The sequence below is a fragment of the Cavia porcellus genome, unplaced genomic scaffold (genome assembly GCF_034190915.1).
Source record: "Cavia porcellus strain 051 isolate PalLab524CR breed Dunkin Hartley unplaced genomic scaffold, mCavPor4.1 scaffold_1, whole genome shotgun sequence".
Taxonomy (NCBI): Eukaryota; Metazoa; Chordata; class Mammalia; order Rodentia; family Caviidae; genus Cavia; species Cavia porcellus.
Window position 1 is genome coordinate 14,764,741 of NW_026947484.1, and position 20,455 is coordinate 14,785,195.

Genomic DNA, 20,455 nt, shown 5'->3' on the forward strand with positions numbered 1-20,455 from the left:
GGCCACGGAAAAATGTCTTTGCATTGTCCTGCAGGATGGTGTGGCCTGCCATCTGCTGATTCTAGGACAGGCTCTTGGCCTCACCGTTAGTAGCCAAAGAGCCTACAATGTTTTTTTGAGACAGAGTCTTGCTGTGTATTTCAGATTGGCCTCAAACTCACCAAAATCCTCCTGCCTCAGCTTCCTGAGTACTGGGATTACAGGCATGCGCCACCATACCCAGCGTACAGTGGCTTTTTGGTTTTGTTTTTAACTGGGGAATGAACCCAGGGCCTTCAGATAGAGCTATATCCTCATCCTCATCTTTTAAAATTTTGAGGTAGGGTTTTGCAGAGTTACTAAATTTCCTGGGCTGAGCTCAAGACTGATGCTCCTAGCTCAGCTTCCCAGGGTGCTGGGATTGCAGGCTTGTGTGGCCATACCCAGCTCTCCAGTACAGAGCAGTAGCCTGCCCTGAATGAAGGATTTCTGTCCCCTCCCAGAGAGGGAGGGTGTGAGAGAGGCTGCTGAAACTTCACAGAAAAATTGTCTTCTCTAGTTGTAGCCTGTGGAATTTTGTGCATGCAGGACCTGGGCTCCAGTGGTGCCTGGTAGGGGGCCCGTGGGAGGCTGGCTGGTCCCTTCACTCCCCACTCCCGCAGATAATAGTCACCTCATTTTTCCTTTGAGGCTGAGGCTGGCAGGCACATGGGTAAATGACTCCAAGCAGCCAAGGCCCAAGGCTTTTCTAGCTTTGCTTCTGTGGCCCTTTGTCACAGGACACCTCATTACCAGCAGATGAAGGTTCTTTCTGGGAGGAAGAATACCCTCAAGGACAGAGGTACAGACGGGGAGAAAGTGTGCTTTCTGGTGGACCAGGCCTGGCATCACGGGTTTGCTGTAGTGTCCCCTGAGGTGTGGCTGGCACCTCCACAGGTCCCAGCCGCCATCCTGCATATGAAGGTTGCTCCTCAGGCTAAAGGAACTGAGGCGGCTGCCAAGCACTGACCGGAGAGGTGGTCAAGGTCAGGCTGCCCAGGTTCAAATCCTAACCACCAGTTCCAAAGTGTGTGACCTGGCCGTGTGCTGGGCTGAGGCCTCTTCATCATACAATGGGGTTAATCATTGGTAGTGGCTTTGTGAGGATTCAATGGGTGAATATACACAAGGTGCCTTGGGCCGCCTCACTGTTGCACTGCTACCTGAACCTGAGGGAGGTGGCCCCCAGGCCACATGTGGCCTGTCCCTCTGCCAGGGCTCTCTGGATCCAGGGGGCCGCAGGGCCACTTGCATCCAGGCTGCAGCTGCGGCTGCAACTGCAGCTGGAGGCAGAGCAGACAGAAGAGTGGGAGTGCGGGTTGCAGCTGCACAGACAACTCACTAACTTTATTCACATTGATACAAAAGTAGAGTTTTCTAGAAATGTTCTCTCGTGCCAGGGCAGAGGGGTTAAGTGGCACATGGCAGGAGAAGGCCTGGGGTGGGGCTGTGCCTGTCCACACAGCAGGCAAGCGAAGGGGCACAGACAGGTGAGGAGCAGCTGGAACCTCGGAGAGCAGCCGGGAGCCCAGGCAGGCGAAGGCTCTGGGCAGTCATGCTGCCCCGTCCTCGCCTCCTGTATGGGTTGCCTGGGTTCCCGCACGTGTGAGGAGGCTGGTTCAGCCTGTGCTTGCTGCTCCCACTTCCTTACGCCCCTCTTGGAAGGGCTGGGCGTGTCCAAGTGGGACCAAAGTGATAGGCAGGTGTGGAGGAGCGGGTACACAAATAGATGCTCACACAGGCAGTGGGAACGGGCTGGGCTGCCCACCGTGGGGTTCCAGGGCTCACTGGGGCAGGGCTTTGAGGATGGCGTTCACCTCCTCTGCCACAGCTGTCAGGGCAAATTCAAATTGGTCCTAAGGAAGGGAAGTGGCAGGAGGGTCATGGGAAGGCCTGACCTCTGCCCCTGCCAAGGGGGACTTTCCAAGGGTCAGGGTGCCGTGCAGGTCCTTTGCAAGGAGGGGTACCTCTCAGAGGCAGCGGGGAGGTGGGAGAGGCAGGGCTGCTGGTTTCCCAGGGTGGCTGAGAAGTGGGTGCCAGGGAGGGGTGGCAGCTGGGGGCAGGAGAGGGAAGTATGGTCACCTTGGAGCGGACGAGGCCAGGACGCTGGTCGCGGACGTGCTCCAGGGTAGCAGCAATGTCAATCTCCTTCACCCCTGGAGGTGGGTCAGGAAGGGGGATGTTCAGGGGTGTCCAGAGGAAGACTTGGTGCATCCTGGGATGGGCTGCTTGGTGACTGAGCAAGGCCTAGAGGTGTGACAGCCTGCTCCTTGGTGGCCCCTGGGCCGTGGGGAAACTCTAGCAAGGGCTGGGGGTCTGCAGGTAGTGGAGGGAGGGGCCTTACCTTTTGCCATGCGGTTCAATACCATGTCAATGAGGATGTAGGTGCCAGTCCTTCCTGCACCATCACTGAAACAGGAGTTGGTGGCAGGCTTAGTGCAGGGCCAGCAGAGAGGCAGATGCGTGGAGGTTTGGGCTGGGAACAGCACTGGTCAATCCCTAAAGTTGGCTGGGGCGGGGCGTGTGAGCCCTGGATGAAAGAACATGCCCAACATCCAGCCTGGGGACTTGGGCCTTCATGCAGAGCTCACAGGGATTGAGATGTTGGGCCCTGAGATGACCATAAAGGACAGCCCTGTGGTGGGCATAGCAGGACAGAATGGGAATGGCCCTCCATCCTGGGCCAGGCTTTTGTTGGGTCAACTTTCTAAAGAAAGGGCCAAACAGTAAATCTTTCCAATTTTGTGGGACACAGAAAGTCTCTGTCACACATTTTTTTCCTTCAACCATTCTTAGCGCGGCCATTAAAACCAGCCATGCCACATTTGGCCAGTGGAATGTCATTTGCCAGTGCTAACGGACTGGGCTGGCAGCATGCCCAGGAGTAAGCATGGGAGAGGAGCAGGACCAAGGAGTGGTGGGATCAGGAAGGCCCAGCCGGGTCCTCTGGCTTGGGCTGCCTGACACCTGCAGTTCCCACCCACCTGCAATGCACGATGATGGGGCAGGAGCGGCCCCGGTAGCACTTGTTCACCTTCCTGCAAGGAGAAACGGATGTGAGGACCGGAGAGGCCAGGGGGCTGAACACATGCCTCGGCTGTGCTTTCTGCCCTTCTCACATGTGGCCAAGGCAGAGGGGGAGAGGGGTGAACAAGGGAGTTGGGGCTGGAGGGAAAGAACCAGAGCTGGCATGGGTATCGGCTGTGTGCCTGGGATAGCTGATTTGCCCGCTTTGAGCCTCACTCTTCTTCCCTGTAAAATAGGGGTATACTAACCTTTTCCTTAAGGTTAAGACCCTGTAAAGATGTGTGGCTTGCATAGGTGCTCAGTGGATGGGAGCTAAGAATGATGCTAAGCCCCAGAGGGATGGGCTTTCTGGTGACTTCAAGGTGTGTGTCTGCTCTGTCCCTCTGCTGGCCTTTACAACCACCCCAGCCCTTCTCCCTGCTCAGGCTCCTGGTGGTCCTCCCAGCTGTGACCACAGCTCATGCTGGGCACAGAGCTGTCCTGCCAGGGAGGACCACATCCCAGCTCTGCACATTGGCCGCTGACACTGCCTGCGTTATATTCAGCCCTGGGGCCACGTGGGCCTCTGGGCTTTCTCTGCTGCCCCTGACCAGAGCTCAGCAAGGAGCAGGGCATTTCCCCTTCCCTCAGTGGCCTTGCCTACCCTTTCGTTGTCCTTTATGCCTGCTGGTTTGAGTCACCTGTAGGGTCCTGCTATTTCCTGGGGGCCAGGACGAGAGAAGACCTTAGCAGCTATCAGATGGTTTCAGGGGAGGCTCCGGGCTTAGTGGTCCTCTAGCTGGAGGGCCAGATGACTCTGGTGCTACAGCAATCTGCATGACTTTTTAGCAAGCACACTGGTGAGTGCAGCTGAGGGCTGGAGTTGAGCAGTGGTCCCAGCATTTGGTGGTTTGCAGCCATTTAGTAATAATGATAATGAGCAGTATCTAGAATTAACTGAGCCCTTGCGGTGTGGCAGGCACTGAAACTAGACCATGCCTTAGTCTATTAAGTCTTATAAAAGCCCCCTAGAGGATGTATTATCATCTGCATTTCACAGGCAACAGAACACAGGGAGGTAAATGAGCTTGCTTGGGCCACTTTCTAGGACCTCTTGTATTAATTTGCCTTCTGCTGGAGGAGTTTCACCAACATGCATTAATTAAACAACAACTAATTTGCCTGGATGTCTCATCCAACTGAATTTATCTAATTTTAGCTTACAGAACAAGTACTTTTTAGCTTACCTGCAGAGATATAAAACATTTACATGGTAGCTCTGTCAGGATTTTTATTTTCTGTGATGTGGTGTGTGTGTGTGTGAGATGCTGGAGATGGAACTCAGGGCCTTGTGCATCTAGGTTAGTCTCTAGCACTGAGCTACCATGTCATGACGGGGGTGGGTATTGAAGTTGAACCCACAGATCACTGAGCTACAGCTCCAGCCTTTAAAAAATATTAGTAATCTGAGACAGGAGCATCTAAGTGGCCCATTCTGGCCTCGCACTTATGGTCATCTTGCCTCAGCAGAGATAACAGGCATACACCGCTGCCACGCCTGGCTCTGACAATTTTGAAAATATGATTCAAGAGTTTGGCTTTGCATTCAAGATGTGCTCCAGGCTCCAAGGCCCCAGTTAGCAAATATTATTCTGAGGTTTGGAAACTACATGCAGGTCCCCACCCCCAGCTGCGCTCCTCTGCCTAGAGACCCCAGACCGGCCTGGCAAGGGGCACAGCAGTGGCAGCAGGTGCAGCTGCAGCGCCATGGGTGCTGCCCAAGGACTGCGTGGGGAAAGGAGAGGTGGCTGGAGGCCCGGCCTGGCTTTGATTTCAGTGTCACATAGGCTAAGTCCCTGGTTAGCTTCTGCCCCAGCTCCCACCCTGCACAAGGGTCTGGGAACCCAGAGCTCTTCTCTTGCTCCCTCTGACAGCCTCGGTCTTGTACTGTACACCCCCAGCCCTCCCGGTAGTTTTGGGGGTGTCCCCACCGACGTGTCCCGTCCTGTCTGAGCAGCAGCCACACCAGCCAGTGACCACTTAGGTGACTGCCACCTAAGTGGAATGCGAATGTTAGCTGCAGACGATAAAAATGACACTGGTAGGTGTGAGGGAGGAAGGGAGAGGAGGAGGGGAAACTGGTGGGGAGAGAGGAACACGGAAGAGGGAGTGGGAAAGACAGGAGGGAGAGACAAAGGGACAACGGGACAGAGGAAGGAGAGGGACAGAGGCACAGAGAGACAGAGGCGCAGAGGGGCGGGAGGTGGAGAAAAGTGAGGAGAGGCTAGAAGGAGGAAGGTGGGAGGGAGGGAGACATGCAGATAGGGAGGGAAAAGGAAGAGTACCGGGGTAACAGATGGAGGCGGGAGAACAGAGAAGAAAGGAAAAAGCACGAAAGCGAGAGCAACGGATACCGTGCGGCAGGGACCGAGGGAGGGCGTGGAGGCAGCGCGGGATCCTGCGGCGCGCAGGCTGGGAGCCGGGGCTCAGGAGGGGGAGCGCGCTAGGAATGCAGTGCGCCCCCTGCAGGGAAGCTGCGAACGCGCGGATCTGACACGGAGAGGCCACGAGAAAGGTGGGCGCTCCAGGGACGGGGCGGAAAAGCAGAGCGGGACCCATCGCGGGACTCGGGGTGGCGCAGGGGCAGCTGAGGTGGCGGGGGCAGCTGCCAGATCCCGGGGCCCCAGGTCAGACCCCGCGACCCAAGAGGAGCTAAGGGGCCGGCGTGGGGGTGCACCCTCATCCCCCCCGCCCCCCGCGCGCTCACCTGCGGAAATCCAGCAGCGGCCGGGTGGAGGCCGGGGTGCCCTCTGCTGGCCAGCTGAGGAAATGGAACTGCGTGAGTGTGCGCGTCTCCTGGGTCTGCACGTTCTTCAGGTAGAAGCTGCGCACCAGGAAGTCCTCGCACCAGATGTGTTCGGACACAAGGTTCACCTGCGCGGACCAGCCCGGCCTGAGCGCGTGCCCGCGGCCGCCCGCGCTGACCCCCACCTCCCGGATGCCTCCAAGCTAAGCCCTGGGGGAGCCTCACCCTCCCACCCGCCCTCGCCAGTCCTAGCTGTCCCCAAGACCCTGGCCATCTGTGTGGCTTATTTATTGCTTGTGACACCTGATAGCTTTACAACTCAGACGCCCGTGTCGTGTCGCCTTCCTCTTCCTCACAGATGCAGGTGGATTACATGTTCCCTAAACGCTCATGACATGCCGTAATATTTGTTTGATTTTTTTTCTTCACTCATCAACAGCATCAATAAAAAAGCTTTAAAGAAAGTGTGTACTCACTTGGTGATGAAAAGAATTAACTATCCAGGGTCACGTGTTGATGAGACCCTTCTGATGGTTCTTACACTCTCCTGTCTTACAGGGGGGTGGGTCACCTGCCATTTATCTGGAATCTCTCCCTCCTTGCCCAGCCTTGCCTTTGCCAGCGCACACCCCCTCCATCTTCCCTCCTAATGAAAAGGTTTGCGTCTATTTTAAGGCAGCAGCATATGTGCCTGTTGGTATTCCTTTCTTTGCTTTGGTCACCAGGAAACTCAGAGCTAAGCTATGCTCTGTTAAAGACATCTTAATCTGCACTTTGTAAAAGATGAAAGATTTATCTGGCCTGAAGAAAAACTGGAATATTACTCTCCATTTTGGGGCCCACTTATTTCCCCGTCTCACATACTCCTGCTGCCTACCTGATCTGCATTTCAGTGGTCTTACGATTTCGTTTCTGTACTTTTATCATTTAAGTCCTTACTAATGCTTTGTGACTGAGTTGGGATGTACAAGAACACACGCATACATGGGTAGGTGAATACCCACAGGGTATGCATATATGCGTTATGCACGTGTATATTCACATAAACACAGGAACAACTAGACCATCGACCACCTTCCCCGCTCCCGCTGTCCCCTTGCTGCAGGGTCCTCCTGACCTCATACACATGGTACAGGGAGGAGCCCTCATCTGGCCAGTATCGGTCACACTGCTTGATGCCATCCTCCACCAGTGGGGTCAGCATGACGATGACGGTGCAACCGTTCTCCCACACCATCTAGGGACAGAGACCCAGGTAAGCTGCCTAGGTGGGACCTGCCCGGCCACGAGGGCCCCTGGTCCCTAGGGAAGCCCTCCCTTCAGGAGCCCACCTGCCAGAAGTCTGCAATGGTATGGGACAGCGGTCCCTGGGTGGCTATGTAGGCCGGCATCCGAGGGTCATGCTCAATCTGGGAGCAGAGAAGATGCATCAGGAGCCAGAATGCAAAATGCCTGCCGGAGATGCTAAGCAAAGGGCAGTGGGCAGGATGAGGGAAGGCTGAGAAGCCCCCATTTCCATGCTAGGATATCAGGCCCCAAATTCCAGGGCCCTTGGGGGGAGGGGTGAACACAGGGAAGGACGCAAAGCGGGAAAGGAGGGCGCTGGAGTCAGAGCCGCTCACAACAGGGCTGGCGTTGATGTAGTCGCTTTGAGAAGGGCTGCTCTCCACCTTCAGCTTGATGCGGGCATGGTCATCTGCACAGACCAGACATCGCACCCTAGATGGCCTCTGGGACCTCTGCCACTCTGCCTGAAACAGGCACCTAGCCCTTCCCCTGCGGCCCCCCAGAGCCCCAGTGGGAGGTGGAGGGGCAGGCTGGCGACTAGGTTCACTTACACGGCAGGAAGTCAGGGTGGCGGTTCTTCTTGACATTGCCCTCCCCCTGAGCGATGGCGCAGGTGTTCGGCTCTGCTTGGTAGGCACACAGGGCCTGCCACTCCTTGGCCAGGCGGTCCCGGTTCCGGAGGTGGTCCTCCATGTACGCCTACAGGGGCACCACAGCCTGGCTCTGGCCCGTACTGCCAGTCCTGCTTCTCCCACCATCCTGTCCCCTCCCCACTCTGGATGCAGGCCCTGTTCTGACCAGAATCATGTGTCCTGTGGAGATGTCCATGTTGGCCTGGGCAGGCTCCTCACACCAGGACGGTGTGCTGCTGTGGGAGCTGGGGCTGGCCTGGGCAGCGTCGCTGAACTGCGAGGACACGCTGCTCACCCGTGAGGGCTCGGGTGGGGGACCCTCAGCCCGGTTGAACAGGGACTTGGTAGCCATGTGCTGGCGGCACAGGTCCTGCGGATGGAGAATCAGGTGGGGCCTGAGGGTCTGGGCCCCTCAGCTCAATCCTGGCTGACTTTGAACAGAACCCATCCCCTCCAGGGCAGGACCTTCTGCCCTTTCAGGGCCTTCTGCTGGGTGTTTGTGACAATTTTGCTGCTACTGGGCAGTGCCTTGGAATCCAGGACCAGAGCACTGGGAGGACTCACAATAACCCTCTGATCCTTATTTCCATCCACTCAAAAGTGCTCCTCCAAGATGGGGCCTCTCTCCCCTCCGCCTGGATGTTCCAAGGGGTAGGGCTCGCTCCCCGTGCTATTACCACCTCCGCCTTGTGAAGGACCCAGATTCACAAGCCTCCTGCACTTCCTCCTTTCACAAGCTTCCGGGGCTGCACACCTGATACTCAAAAGTAGTGTCAGCATGGGCCCCCTCAGGTCCCAGAGCTGCCAAGCGCTCCTTGTCCCGCTGCCTCGAATGCTGGCGCATACACAGAGCCACTGCCAGAGCCACTAGCAGCCCAGCGACACCTGCCAGGGCCACCAGAGTCAGCAGCACAGAGCGCATGGGATTAGCGCTGTGGGCTGGTCGGGAGAGGACTGCCGCCGCCTCTTCCCTCTGTGGAGACAACACCAGAATCGGGGGAGACTTAGCAGCTTCTCCGCACCCTGACCCATGGCCCATCTTTGCTAGAACATCTAGGGCAGATCTGTGAGCAGTAACTGGCAGAAGGGTTCCGATTCTCCTTTGTTCCCACTGGACCAACTCCAACGCCAGAATTGTTGTGGGGTGTGGAGGACCTCCATGTTATAGAGAAGGAAGCCAAGGGATGGAATCTGAGAGTGTGAGGTACCAGTGTGGGTGCAGAGTGGAAACCTATTGTGAGGATAACGCCCTTGCTGTGCAAGGTTTTCCTTTGGAATCCAGAAACTGCTCCAGGGGGCCAAGAGCATCGCTGCTGGTCCTTCCCAGCACAGCCCTTCTTACTGAGTGCAGGTCCCCCGGGGAGGAGCCGTTAGCTCCACCTGCTGGTCAAAGTGAGAACTGCAGGGGAGGGGCTGGCCCAGTTTCAGCTTGGCTTCCCTCTTAGGTTTGCCTCCATCTCCTGCGGGTGGTGTCGGGTCTCTGGGGCTTTCGCGGGCTCTCCAGTTAGTGCATACCTGTCCCACTCCTGTCTGCAAGATCTGGAACCCTGTCTGTGCTTCCAGTTCAGACTTCACCAGCCCTGCAGAGAAGACACGTCAGACTCTCTGCAGCCCTATGAGGTGTCCACGCCCTCTTATGCTAGCCCTGGCAGTGTTTATGTGGATCGGGAATATTTCAAGGCAGCATCAGTGACAGGCCCGGGCATTAAGGATAGACCAGGCCCAGACTTGGGGTTGCCAGTAAGGATAGACCAGGCCCAGACTTGGGGTTGCCAGTAAGGATAGACCAGGCCCAGACTTGGGGTTGCCAGTAAGGATAGACCAGGCCCAGACTTGGGGTTGCCAGTAAGGATAGACCAGGCCTATTCTTGGGGCGACAGTTACCAGCTTGCTGGGTCACATCTGCCAAAGACAGGTTCTGTTCGTTGTGCCGGATGCGGAAGGTGAGGGCCGGTCCCACCACACTGCCAAACAGGAGCTGGGTTACTGCTGTGCTCCCTAGAACACTCAGAGTAACAGAGAAGCCAGTGACACAGTACAGGGGCTTCTGGTGACAGGTAGATACTGCATGGAGATACTGCATGGAGCAGGCCACAGGCTACGTGTGACTAAGCCTTCCATACAGCTGGAGCCTCTCTGACCCCCGAGCTGTCTTCCTTTCCTCCCCTGAGTCCCTCAGCCACCACCTCATGGAGCTGCTTTCCAGATCCCCGTGGCCGCCCGCCAAGGCGCCAGCCCACCTGATGTTGATGAAGCTGCCTGAGGACAGGTGCACGTGCTCAGCCAGGATCTCCAACAGCTTCACGCCCGCGGCCAGGCTCAGGGGCCTGGGGGGAGGGGAAGTGGGGACCCTCAGCCACTTTCCCCGTCCCTTTACTTCTGGGTTTCCACTCTCTGCTTCCCACCAGGCCCCACCCCTGGAGCACAGGAAGGTCTCCCAGTTGGAGTCCTTACTTCTGGTCAGTGACGATGTAGCCATACTCCTCTGCTGATGGCCGAGATGAAGGCTGTCCCACCACTGTGGGGTGGCCCTGGCCCAGTGGACTTTTCTTCTCCAGCAGGATGGGTGTGGCCGGGGGACTGGCAGCTTTAGGGGGTTGAGAGGGACCGGGGCTCAGCACTGGCTGGACTTTACTGAAGGTGGGGTTGGCAGTGGGGTGTCCTGGAAGGGAGGGTATAGGAGGTGCGGGCTCTGCTGTGTCTCCGCCCTGGGTCTGCTCCTCCACTGCCTGTGAGGAGAGAGAATGGAGGTGTGGCTTTCTGGCTGTGCTGGGGCTGGAGAAAAAGCCTATGCTGGACTCAGAGTGCTCCACAGTGGGGCTTAAAATCTAGTTAGCTTTCTACACACAAGGTCCAGTGCAGTGCTGGGTACAGACAGCACAGCTCTGAAATGTATGCCAAACAGATGAATGAATGGATGGATGGATGAACAACTGAATAAGTGAACCACAGGTTGTAAAGTCACAGAATGGCGTTGGAGTGGGAGAAGCTTCTGGAATCAGACAGCTAGGTGAGACAGGAAGATGGGGAGGCAAAGGGTTCTAGGCTTTTGTTCAGCAAAAACACCTTAGAAGTCCAACACCTAAGACAGAGAGAAGCAGGGCTTTGCCAGCTACAGGGGCTCAGCAGCCTTACTGCTCTCCACCGCTCTCCTGCTGTAAGAGCAGGGTCAGAAAGTCTGCGGTGAACGGAGGGGTAAGCCAAAGATTCTGATTTCTAGAGCCGCCTATGGTGGCACATGCTTGTAACTGGCTCTCAGGAGGCTGAGGCACAAGAGAACTGCTGTGAGTTCGAGGTCAGCCTGAGTTACATAGTGAAATCCTGTGTCCAAAAAATAAAACAAAGAGAGAAAAGAAAAGAAAACGAAAATTCTCATTCCTACGCCCAGCTGTGCCATCAAGTTGTCGCAAGAGCACAGGCAAAGCTGTGAAGATTCTGGGGGACTTGGTTACCCAAAAACAAGGTCTGGAGAATACAGATTCTGGGCCTGAACCCTAAGATCTAGGTTCCAAGAAAGAGCCACCACGGTGGAATTACAGCTCGGGAAGGGGCTGGAACTTACTTTCTTGATGTCGGCTCCAACATTTCCTACTCCACCTGCAAAGAAACGAAGAACAGGAACCTGGGGACAGGGCCAAGGCCAAGGCCACACAGTACAGCGGGCGAATCGGCCAGGGCCCTGGGCTTCTTCCCCTCGCTGTGGCCTCTGTTTAGTTCCGTGATCAAGGCCCTGCCTCTGGTCCCACTATGAACGGCCTCACTCCTCTGTCCCCGCTGTAGAGCCTTGTGTTCTTAACTGCTCCTGTCACTGGCCCAGCTCTCTATGCTCCTCCCTGTGCAGTCTGTCCTCTGCCCATAGTTACTGACGTCTCCTCCCCATGGGCCATGTCCCCCTTGGGTCATCATTAGCGCGGCCCCACCACTTGATGCCTCTTCTCCCTGCTCACACCCTCTGGTGGTTGTTTCTGTTTGTTCATTTTTGTTGTTTTGGTGGCTGTTTTTTCTGGTGCCTCGCGCTCTGGTCTTTTCCTGGCCTACCTCTCGGCTCACTGTCTGATCTCGTGGCTCCTAAGAGCCCTCTTGGGCTGAGGATGTAGCTCAGAGGCACAGCTCTCACTTCTCATGTGTGAGGTATTGGATTCTATGCTCAGCATTGCAAAAATAAAAACCAAACCAAACCAAAATGAAACCAGACGAAACATCTCTTTTCTTGACTTTGACTCTGACTCTTCCCCTCCAGGGTACTCCACATGATGTTAAGGAGTGGAGCTAGAGCTGGGAGATGCTGGTCTCTCTGCTGGGCACTCACCTAGGTTTCTCCCTGCACCCTTGGGCAGCAGCTGCAGTATGGTCAAGAGGGCAGAGAGCTGCTCGGGGGTCAGTTGGCGCAGCTCCACCCCGTACCCCGCCAGCACAGCTGCCAGTCTCTGCAGAGTCACATCTGCTGAGAGCAGAGCCACAGGCAGATCTTAGGGCTGATGGTGGGATGGATTTGTGGGGACGCAGATTGCTGGATGGGGGTGCTAGTGCATATATTCTTCTCAAATGCCAGGCTATGGATGCTCTCTCTCTCCTTCCCAGCCCTTGTGCCTTTGGGGGAAAGAACTCCCTGGGCCCAAGACCAAAACTCCAGGCCCACCTAGAACAGCTTGGTTCCCCACTTGAAGAAAAGTCCTGTCAGCTCCATACCCCACTGGACCCCCACCTATGCTGGTGCCTTATGGATCAGCTGTCAGCAGACTTTAATTAAATGTACAAATGGCTTTTGGGACAAGTTAACAAACACATGCAGTCATTCAGTCACTCCCAGAGCAGCCCCCACAGCAGGGCAGTGGAGGTGAAGAAAGTTACCAGGCTGCTCTGCTGGGGAAGGGGATTTCTCCCCAGGTCCCCCTGGTGCTTCCTCCTGGTAGCCCTCTGAGGAGTCCTCTGCCGGACTACTGCTCCCTTGTTCTGGCAGCTGTGGTGCCCTGGCCATGCCAGGCACTGGTAACTCCTGGGCCAGATACAACAGCCCTGAGTCCTGGAAAAGCTGAGCAGGTGAAGGCTCTGGTAGGTCCCCATAGGGATGACCCAGGTGGGCTCCAAACGTGCCCTTGGAGGTGGTTCGGCTGAAGAGGACAGGAGCTTCGGCCTTGGGCAGGGGGCTGACACTGACCATTCCTGGGGAGCTGTCTGAGCTCCGGGCGCCTTCTCGGGAGCCAAACTGTAGGAAACCAGTTTCGGGTAAGATCAGGAGTAAGTCAGGCCTGGGGGATTCGGGTTGGGGCAGGGCCAGGGAGCAGGGTTTACCTGGTGGAACAGGTAGGGCTGCAGTAGGGCAGGCTCATAGCTCAGGGCAGGGTGAGGAGGCTGCGGGGGCAGCAGCAGATGTTCCAGGAGAGCGGGCAGCAGCTCAGCCTGCAGAGAGGACAGCGGGGAGCCCGCCCCAGCTCCGCCCCCACCAACTGCAGGTCGGGGAAGCCCTTGAGCAGCCTGGGCGGAGCCGGTGGGGATGCCCTGTAAAAACAACTCCCCAGTAGGAACCGGTCTCCTGAGCATCAAGCCAGATCTGGGGAGAAAAGCGAAGCGTGAGTATGTGTGTGCGCGCGCGTGCGTAGTGGTTACATCGGACAACAGTTTACAAAGCAGAGATGGTGTGGATCAGACAGGGTCAGCCGTTTGGAGTGGGCCTGACCTCTTCAGCATTGAGGTGGCCTCAGGGCAGGAGAGATCAGCCAGAGGGCCGTGCCTGGGCAGAGGTATCTGCCTCCTTGGTGAGCGTCCCTAGGTCCCCTGTTCCTCAGTCTCTTTTACCTGGGCCCCAGCCTGCTGGCCTTGGTGTGCCTTTCTTTCCACCCACCAGAAGGCCAAGACTATCAGCCTCAATGCCCTATGATGGTTGAGAAAGGCTCTAGTACCTGTCTCTTGGGCGGAGTTCTGGGGGGCGGAGCCTGGGGATGCGCTCCATCTCCTGGGAGATCACATACTGCGTGAGGTCATCATGCCAGGACAATCCTGTTGAGGGGAAAAGGCAGGGTAAGATTGGCTTGGCCAGTACTGCAAGGCAGTGATCAGAAGTGAGCTTTGCAATCTGCAGGGCATTGGGTTTGGAGAGGCAGAGGGGCCATGGAGGGGCCTGAAGATGTGCTGGGTGATCTGAGCTCTGGTCCACCCAGCTTCAGGGACAGCTTTTGGAGTTAGACTGCCTCTTCCGCTGGAGAACTGAGGCTCAATTTTCTCATCTCAACTCCCTTTCATGCAGGACGGGATTTCATACCTCCTAAAACTGTGATAATTAAAATGGGACATATTAAATAGAATAGTGCCTGTCACATAAAGAACTTCCAATAAATGCTGTCATAATCATCACTATTGTTTTCATTGATCCTGAACCTCATCTATATCTTTATCCATATCTCTCTGTATCTCTTAACACTAAACTATATGCCCCTGACCCTTAAGTTTTATTTTGAGGCAGGTTCTCATTAAGTTACCCAAGTTGGGCTTCAACTTGCAGTCTTCCTGCCTCAGCCTCCAAGAGAGCCGGGATTAGAGACATGGCCCACCATGCCTGGCTTTGAGGCAGATCTGTTTGGGCCTTAGCCCCATGAAACGCTGCTCTCTGGAGAGGTCAGTCACCTATTTATTCCCAAAGAATCTCTCACTCTGCACCCCCTTCCTTCTTCCCTGATCTGGGTTTATAATCTGTGCTGCTTACCTTATATTCTGGGATCTGCCAACATCTTGCCTGTTAGCAGCAGATGAAGGGTCTGTTATCATGTACTCAAGAACATCTTTCCCATAATTCTCCCCTACTTCCTGGATCATTCTTGTCTGTTTCTTTTTTTGCCCTCTCTTTCTTTCCTTTCTTTTTTTCTTTCTTTTTGTGGCACTGGGGACTGAGCCACAGACCTTACCCGTGTTAGTTAAGTGCTGCACCACTGTGCTACACCGTTAACCATTTCTATCATTTTTATTCTGAGAGAGGCTCTTGCTAAGTTGCCCGCATTGGCCTGCAACTTGCTATCCTTCTGTCTCAGCCTCCTGAGTAGCTGAGGTTACCCAGGATCCCAGCCACTCTTAATCCACCCTGTTCAGTATTTTATTTCCAACTACTCTACCAAAGCTTCTCTCATAAAGATTACCAGCAACTTCTGCACGTATAAATCTGGCAGTCGACGTTCAGGTCTCATTGTTTTTACTCTGCCACTCTGGTTTGACACTGCTGGCCACTCCCTTCTGCTTGATTCACTTTCATTTGGTTTCTTTCCTCCTATCTCACTGGCCTTTTCTCTCATTTCTCTTTTCCTCCTTTTTTTTTTTCTTTCCTGGTACAGGGGATTGAAACCCTTCACACTGAACTACATTCCTAATCCCTTTTATTCTTTATTTTGAGACAGGGTTTTGCTAAATCACCAACATGCCTGGGCTGGGTTCAAACCTTTTCAATCCTCCTGCCTCAGCCTCCCACACTGCTGGGATTGAGGCCTGAGACCCATGAGACACCGTGCCTGGACTCCTCTCCTTATCCTCTTAATATCGGTATTCTCTAGGGCTAAAGCTTTGGCTTGATATTAGAATTCTCTGGGTTCAAGCCTTGGTCTTCTTTTCCATATACATCAATCCTCTGGTTATGTTATTTGCCTTATGGATCTAATGCCATTTTTGTGGAACCAGGAATCAAACTCGGGACCTGGCCCTCCCTTATCAGGCAAGTGCTTGTGGTGCTGAACTATATCCCTGACCCTTAGTACCATTTATATGCCAAAGAATCCAGATCCCCACCCCAAATTCAATCTCATATACCAGACAACCTACTTTACTTGAAGAGACATCTTAAACTCAACATATTCGAAGCTGAACACCCCTGCCCTGCACTGAAGTTGATTCTTTTGAAATTTTTCCTATCATGGTTAATGACATCTCATGGACTCCTTCATTCAGGCAGTGAGACTTGGGTGTCACTTTTGAATACTCTCTTTATAGCCATAACCAATATTTCATGAAATCATCACCTTGGTCTTTTTCTCTGTCTCTGTCTCTCTTTTTTTAAGAAAAGGTCTCACTACATAGTCCAGGCTGTCCTTGAACTCACTTTCAAGCCCAGGCTGGCCTTGAACTCACAGGGATCCTCCTGCCTCAGCCTCCTGAGTGCTGGGAATACAAGCATGCCCCATAAGCCTCTAGTTATACTCATTTCTTATCTGAGGTACCATAGTGGTTTCGAGCAGTCTCTGAGATTCAGTCCTGCTTCCTTACATTCTAGTCTTAACAGAATAGCAAGTGATCATTTTATAGAGGTTAGACCATGCATCCTTAGCTCCAAACCTTGTTTCCTGTCTTACTCAGAGTAAAGCCACTACCCATGCATCCTCCGTGGGTCCCCACAGTGATCTGCACCTCCCTCTCTTTACTTTCCTGACTGTATAATATGTCTCCTCATCACTCCTCTGTGGTCACACTGGTCTCTATATGTTTCTCAGACTTCTGCTCTTGCCCTGGTTTGTCCTAGCTGCTTGGTCTTACTGAAACACTCCTCCCCCTGGAGAGCTCTGCTTCCTACAAGTCTATTAAACTTTTGTAGCCTCACCAAGGTCTTCCTTGGTCACCTGATGTAATTCTGCAGAGTCCCACCTCACCATTTTTGGTCACTTGACCCTGCTGTAATATCCCCCACCACTTGTAATCCTCTAACATATGACGTCTCTTTTAACTTAGTGTTTTCTCTCTTGTCCCCCAAACATAAATGCCAGGAAGTGGAGAGCTTTGTTTTGTGCCCTGACATATCCCAAGCTCCTAAAACTATGTCTGTCACACTGGAAGTCCTCCACAAGGACCTGCTAAATGACTGAGCTGGATGAGTAGGCTGTTCTATCTGAGATTCCTAGGCTGCCTGGCTCTGAAACACTCAGATAGTGGCAGGGAGCCGGGCTGCCCTCCCCCAGAGATTTCATCTGTAGCCTCCCCAGGACCCCTTCAGGGTGCCCTAATGTGAGCAGCCCATCTCCAGGGTCCCATCCCCCCCCCCCCCGCCGCCACTTCTTGTCCCTTCCTCCAGCAAGAAGTGGGAAGGTGAGGTTCCACCAGTGGGTGTGATCCCACTTTGGGCCTGCGGGCCCTCTCTTCCCCACGTACCCCCAACCAAATCCCCATCTCTGTCCTCCAGTGCATGCAGACCTCACCTTGGGACATGAGTTGTCGGAGCACAGCTTGTAAGCGCTGCAGAACTGGGGAGGTGACTTGCAAAAGGGGCCGGGCCTGCCCCACTCCCACCTGGCACTGTCCAAACAAGCCATCTAAGAGCACAAAAGTGGAGTTATCAGGGGTCTTGGACAAGAGGCCGTCCAAAATCTAGGTCACACATGAACGGCACTCTGTGTATTTCCTCTCTTGGTCTTAGAGCTCTGCCCCTCCAGGCCAGTGCCCTTCTCCCAAGCCTGGCCCCCTTCCTGACTTGTAGGACCCTTGTTTGCTTTGTATTGTGCTCCATCCTGTGAGCCTCACATTTGGGCCTAACTCACCCTGAATGCAGACTTCGAGGTGAGAGCAGAGTTTTCGGTCAAACAGACAGCCTGCAGAGGGACAGAAGGACAGAGGTGCAGACAGGTCAGAGGACTGCCAGGCCAGAATTGGACCCTGGGAAACAGGAGGCCCAGTCCTTCATCAAGAGGAAGGCCTCAGGGAGAAAGCATGGGAGGAAGATCTGAGAATCTGGAGCTTTAAAAGCCACAATCTGCTTAACTGAGAGTTAAGAAGAAGCTTTACAGGTGTGTGGAAGAGGGGAGGGAGCAATGTTGGGGGGCCTACGCTTCCACCTCAGAATGACTGTGGGAGGGGTTTTGGCCTGGGTACTTTCAAATCTTCGGTAGCATTCTAACTGTAACAGCGTGGAACTCAGAAGAGGGGAAAACTAGCTGGCCTCTCCTGAGCAGGGGTGGGGGTGTGAATGGGCATCTACGCCGCGCCCCCTCCACCGCGGGCCCAGCCTGGCGCTGTCCGCGGTGCTGAAGCCAAAGCCCGGCTGGGCCAAGGGTTTGTTCGCCGTTACGAGAGGAGGGGTGACTGGAGGACAGGAGGCGAAATCTCCGCGGGACCGGACCTTACACTCGAGCCGGCTAGCCCAAAGCGTCACAGGAAATTCCCTGCACTGGCCTCCAAGCCCGGGTGGGGAAAGAAGGCGCCAGATGGCGAGGCTGCACCCCTTCCCCCACGCGCTCCCCTCCCACCCCACCCCCGGCCCGTGAGTCAGCGCTGACAGCCTCGGTCCGCACAGATGTGAGTCAGCACTAGGCCGAGCTGTGGGGAGGGGGACCAGGGAGGACCCTCCCCTCTCCGTCTTCTGTCCCCGCCTCCAGCTGTGGCCCTGTTAGATCGCAGCAACTGGCCTCTGTAGGCTTAAAAGAGAAACCTGGCCCCACTTAGCCCAGTCCCTGCTGGGAGCTGGACCCTTCCTGTCCGAGGTCTGGGGTCCCCTCCCTTCCCCTCCTCTCCCCTCTCGCTCTTCTGCGCGGGCCTCCACCTCCCTGGCGCCTCGGCCCGACTGGTTTGTCCCTAGTCATGCACCCCGTCTCTCAGTCCCCCGGTCCACACGCACCTCCATTCCTCCTGCTGAATCCACAACTTACCCGGATCTTACTTCTCGCAGGTCCCGCCCGCCGTTTGCAGCCCCACCTCCGGCCTACGCCCCTTTCCCTTCTTGCCGGCCGCCTCTCCCCGGCTCTCCCAGCGCCTTCCCGCTCATCTCACGCACCTGTTCTACCTGAGCGCTTACCTTGGGACGCCGCTCCCCACCCCCCGCCGGTTTTGCTCCCGGTCCCCCCGCCCCCCAAGTTTCCTCCTGACCGTGGGCACTGATGGCGCTGCAGCCCCCCTGGCGGCTGCTCAGCAGCAGGAGGCAGAAGAGCAGCCGGAGCCCCCCGGCTCCCGCGGAGCCCCCGGGCCGACGCGGGCGCCGCATCCTTCCGGCTCCGAGCGCTCCTTGCCCGCCGGAGTCGCAGCGGCGCCGACCCGAGCAGCCGGCGGAGCCGAGGCGGGGCCTGCCGCTCCCCACCCACCTTCGAGGCGGGTCTATGCGCCCCTCTCCACGCGAGTCCTCCAACCGCAGGCGGGCGGTGACGACATCTCCACCCCCAGCTCTTGCGCCCATTTGCGTCATACTTGGCGTAAGAACCCCGTCTTTGCGGGGGACCTACCCAACCTATTCCTCCTCGGCGGAATAGTGGGCGCCTCTCTAGATTTCCCACTTGGCACCCGCCGCTTTTGACCTGTTTCTATCTCCTGGTCCCAAGGTTGGGGAAAAGGGGTACAGCCCCCCGGGGTCCGGAAAGTCACCTAGATCGAGGGGTATAACCTTGAGATGCGAAGCACAGACGTGAACAGAACAGGGGCCCTTAAGGTGTCTTCGCTTACGGAACTGGCGTCATCCTTGGGAGCAAGGATGCCAGTGCCACCACTGGGCGCACAGCCTCGGGCAACGGCTCGCCCTGTGTGTGCCTGAGCTTCTCAACCTCGTAGGGTATTGTGAGTCCTAGTGAGTTAGAGCCCTGTGCGTCACGGGAACGAGGGTGGGCTGGCACGTCCTAAACACTCCACGCGTGGGCTCGGCTTTCTCTTTGCAGTGCGTTCGTTTTTGGCACTCTTTTCTTTTCTTTTCTTTTTTTTGTCTTTTTCCTTTTTATCGGTGCCGGGGATGAACTCACGACCGCCTGCTTCCAAGGCAGGCGCTTATGCCGCTGAGCTAAACCTCCATCCCCCAACTCTTTTCTTTATTTTTAAATATTTCTTTCCTTTGAATTGATGCACAGTAGTTGCACACGATTATAGGACACTGTAACGTTTCCATACGAGCATGCAATGTGTAATGATCAGTCAGGATAATCAGTGGGCAGTTCATTTCAGAGATCTTTTCTTTGTGTTGAGAACATTCCGAATCCTCTCTTCTAGCTATTTTGAAGTATTCAGCTAATCGTTGTTAACCGTAGCTATTGTACTGTGCTATGAGTTATTCTTCCTGCACCCACCTACATATTAACTATACATAGTGTTTTATATATATATTTATATGTATCCTATATAGAGAGCGACAGAGAGACAGAGACAGAGAGAGAGAGAGAGAGAGAGAGAGAGAGAGAGAGAGAGAGAGAAAGAGAGAAAGAGAGAGACAGAGATAGAGAGAGACAGAGACAGGGTCTGGCTGTGTAACTGAGGCTGGCCTTGAGTTCACTAAGTAGCCCAGGCTTGCCTTGAACTCGTGATGACCCTCCTGCCTCAGCCTCCCAAGTACTGGTATTATAGGCACGTGCCACCATGCCCCAGTACGTGTTAACTTTTGTTAATTAGTTTTGACTCTCTTCCTCTCTCCTCTCTAAAGTTTTTCAATAATCTTATAGTTTCCGTTGAAAAGTCTGCCTCACATCAGTCCCCACCCAGAGGGTCCTGCTGCCTTGCCTGTGCTGGCCGTGAACTTGTACTCTTCCTACCTCAGCCTGCCAGTGCTGGGATGCCCGGCATGCAGCACCACAACCAGCCCAACCCCTTTCTTTTCAAGCTGGGTTCTGTCAGGACCACTCAGTAATTTTGGACTGGTCTTTGCTTCCACTTTTGTCACTTAATAAACTAGGAAGCGAGCTTTCTAGGGTTCAGATTTGATCATTGTTTCCTCTTGCTTTCCAGTAAAAAGAAAAAAGCAGAAGAAGCACTTAGCGAATACTCATACACTCATCAT

General features: G+C 55.0%; 1 protein-coding gene across 6 annotated transcripts; it reads right to left on the reverse strand.

Moving 5' to 3' along the window:
• Positions 1 to 1,337: 1,337 nt before the first annotated feature.
• Positions 1,338 to 18,810, reverse strand: Ptprn (protein tyrosine phosphatase receptor type N). 6 transcript variants are annotated; one of them, XM_063245602.1, is made up of 23 exons: positions 18,786 to 18,810; positions 17,253 to 17,303; positions 16,914 to 17,027; positions 13,650 to 13,746; positions 13,042 to 13,300; positions 12,601 to 12,955; positions 12,059 to 12,193; positions 11,312 to 11,346; positions 10,204 to 10,478; positions 9,990 to 10,076; positions 9,634 to 9,713; positions 9,265 to 9,329; positions 8,504 to 8,722; positions 7,916 to 8,119; positions 7,669 to 7,816; positions 7,453 to 7,526; positions 7,162 to 7,239; positions 6,948 to 7,067; positions 5,792 to 5,958; positions 3,003 to 3,056; positions 2,363 to 2,427; positions 2,101 to 2,174; positions 1,338 to 1,874 (listed from the first exon to the last, which is right to left on the reverse strand). In XM_063245602.1, the coding sequence occupies exons 3-23, from the start codon at positions 16,921 to 16,923 to the stop codon at positions 1,803 to 1,805; spliced, it is 2,673 nt and encodes an 890-aa protein (XP_063101672.1). In that variant the 5' UTR covers positions 16,924 to 17,027; positions 17,253 to 17,303; positions 18,786 to 18,810; the 3' UTR covers positions 1,338 to 1,802. The 6 variants fall into 6 exon arrangements, with proteins under 6 accessions (XP_063101672.1, XP_005001099.1, XP_005001098.1 ...); XM_005001042.3 differs by lacking the exon at positions 18,786 to 18,810 and adding an exon at positions 18,574 to 18,779 and having other exon boundaries at positions 12,059 to 12,190; XM_005001041.3 differs by lacking the exon at positions 18,786 to 18,810 and adding an exon at positions 18,574 to 18,779.
• Positions 18,811 to 20,455: the final 1,645 nt, after the last annotated feature.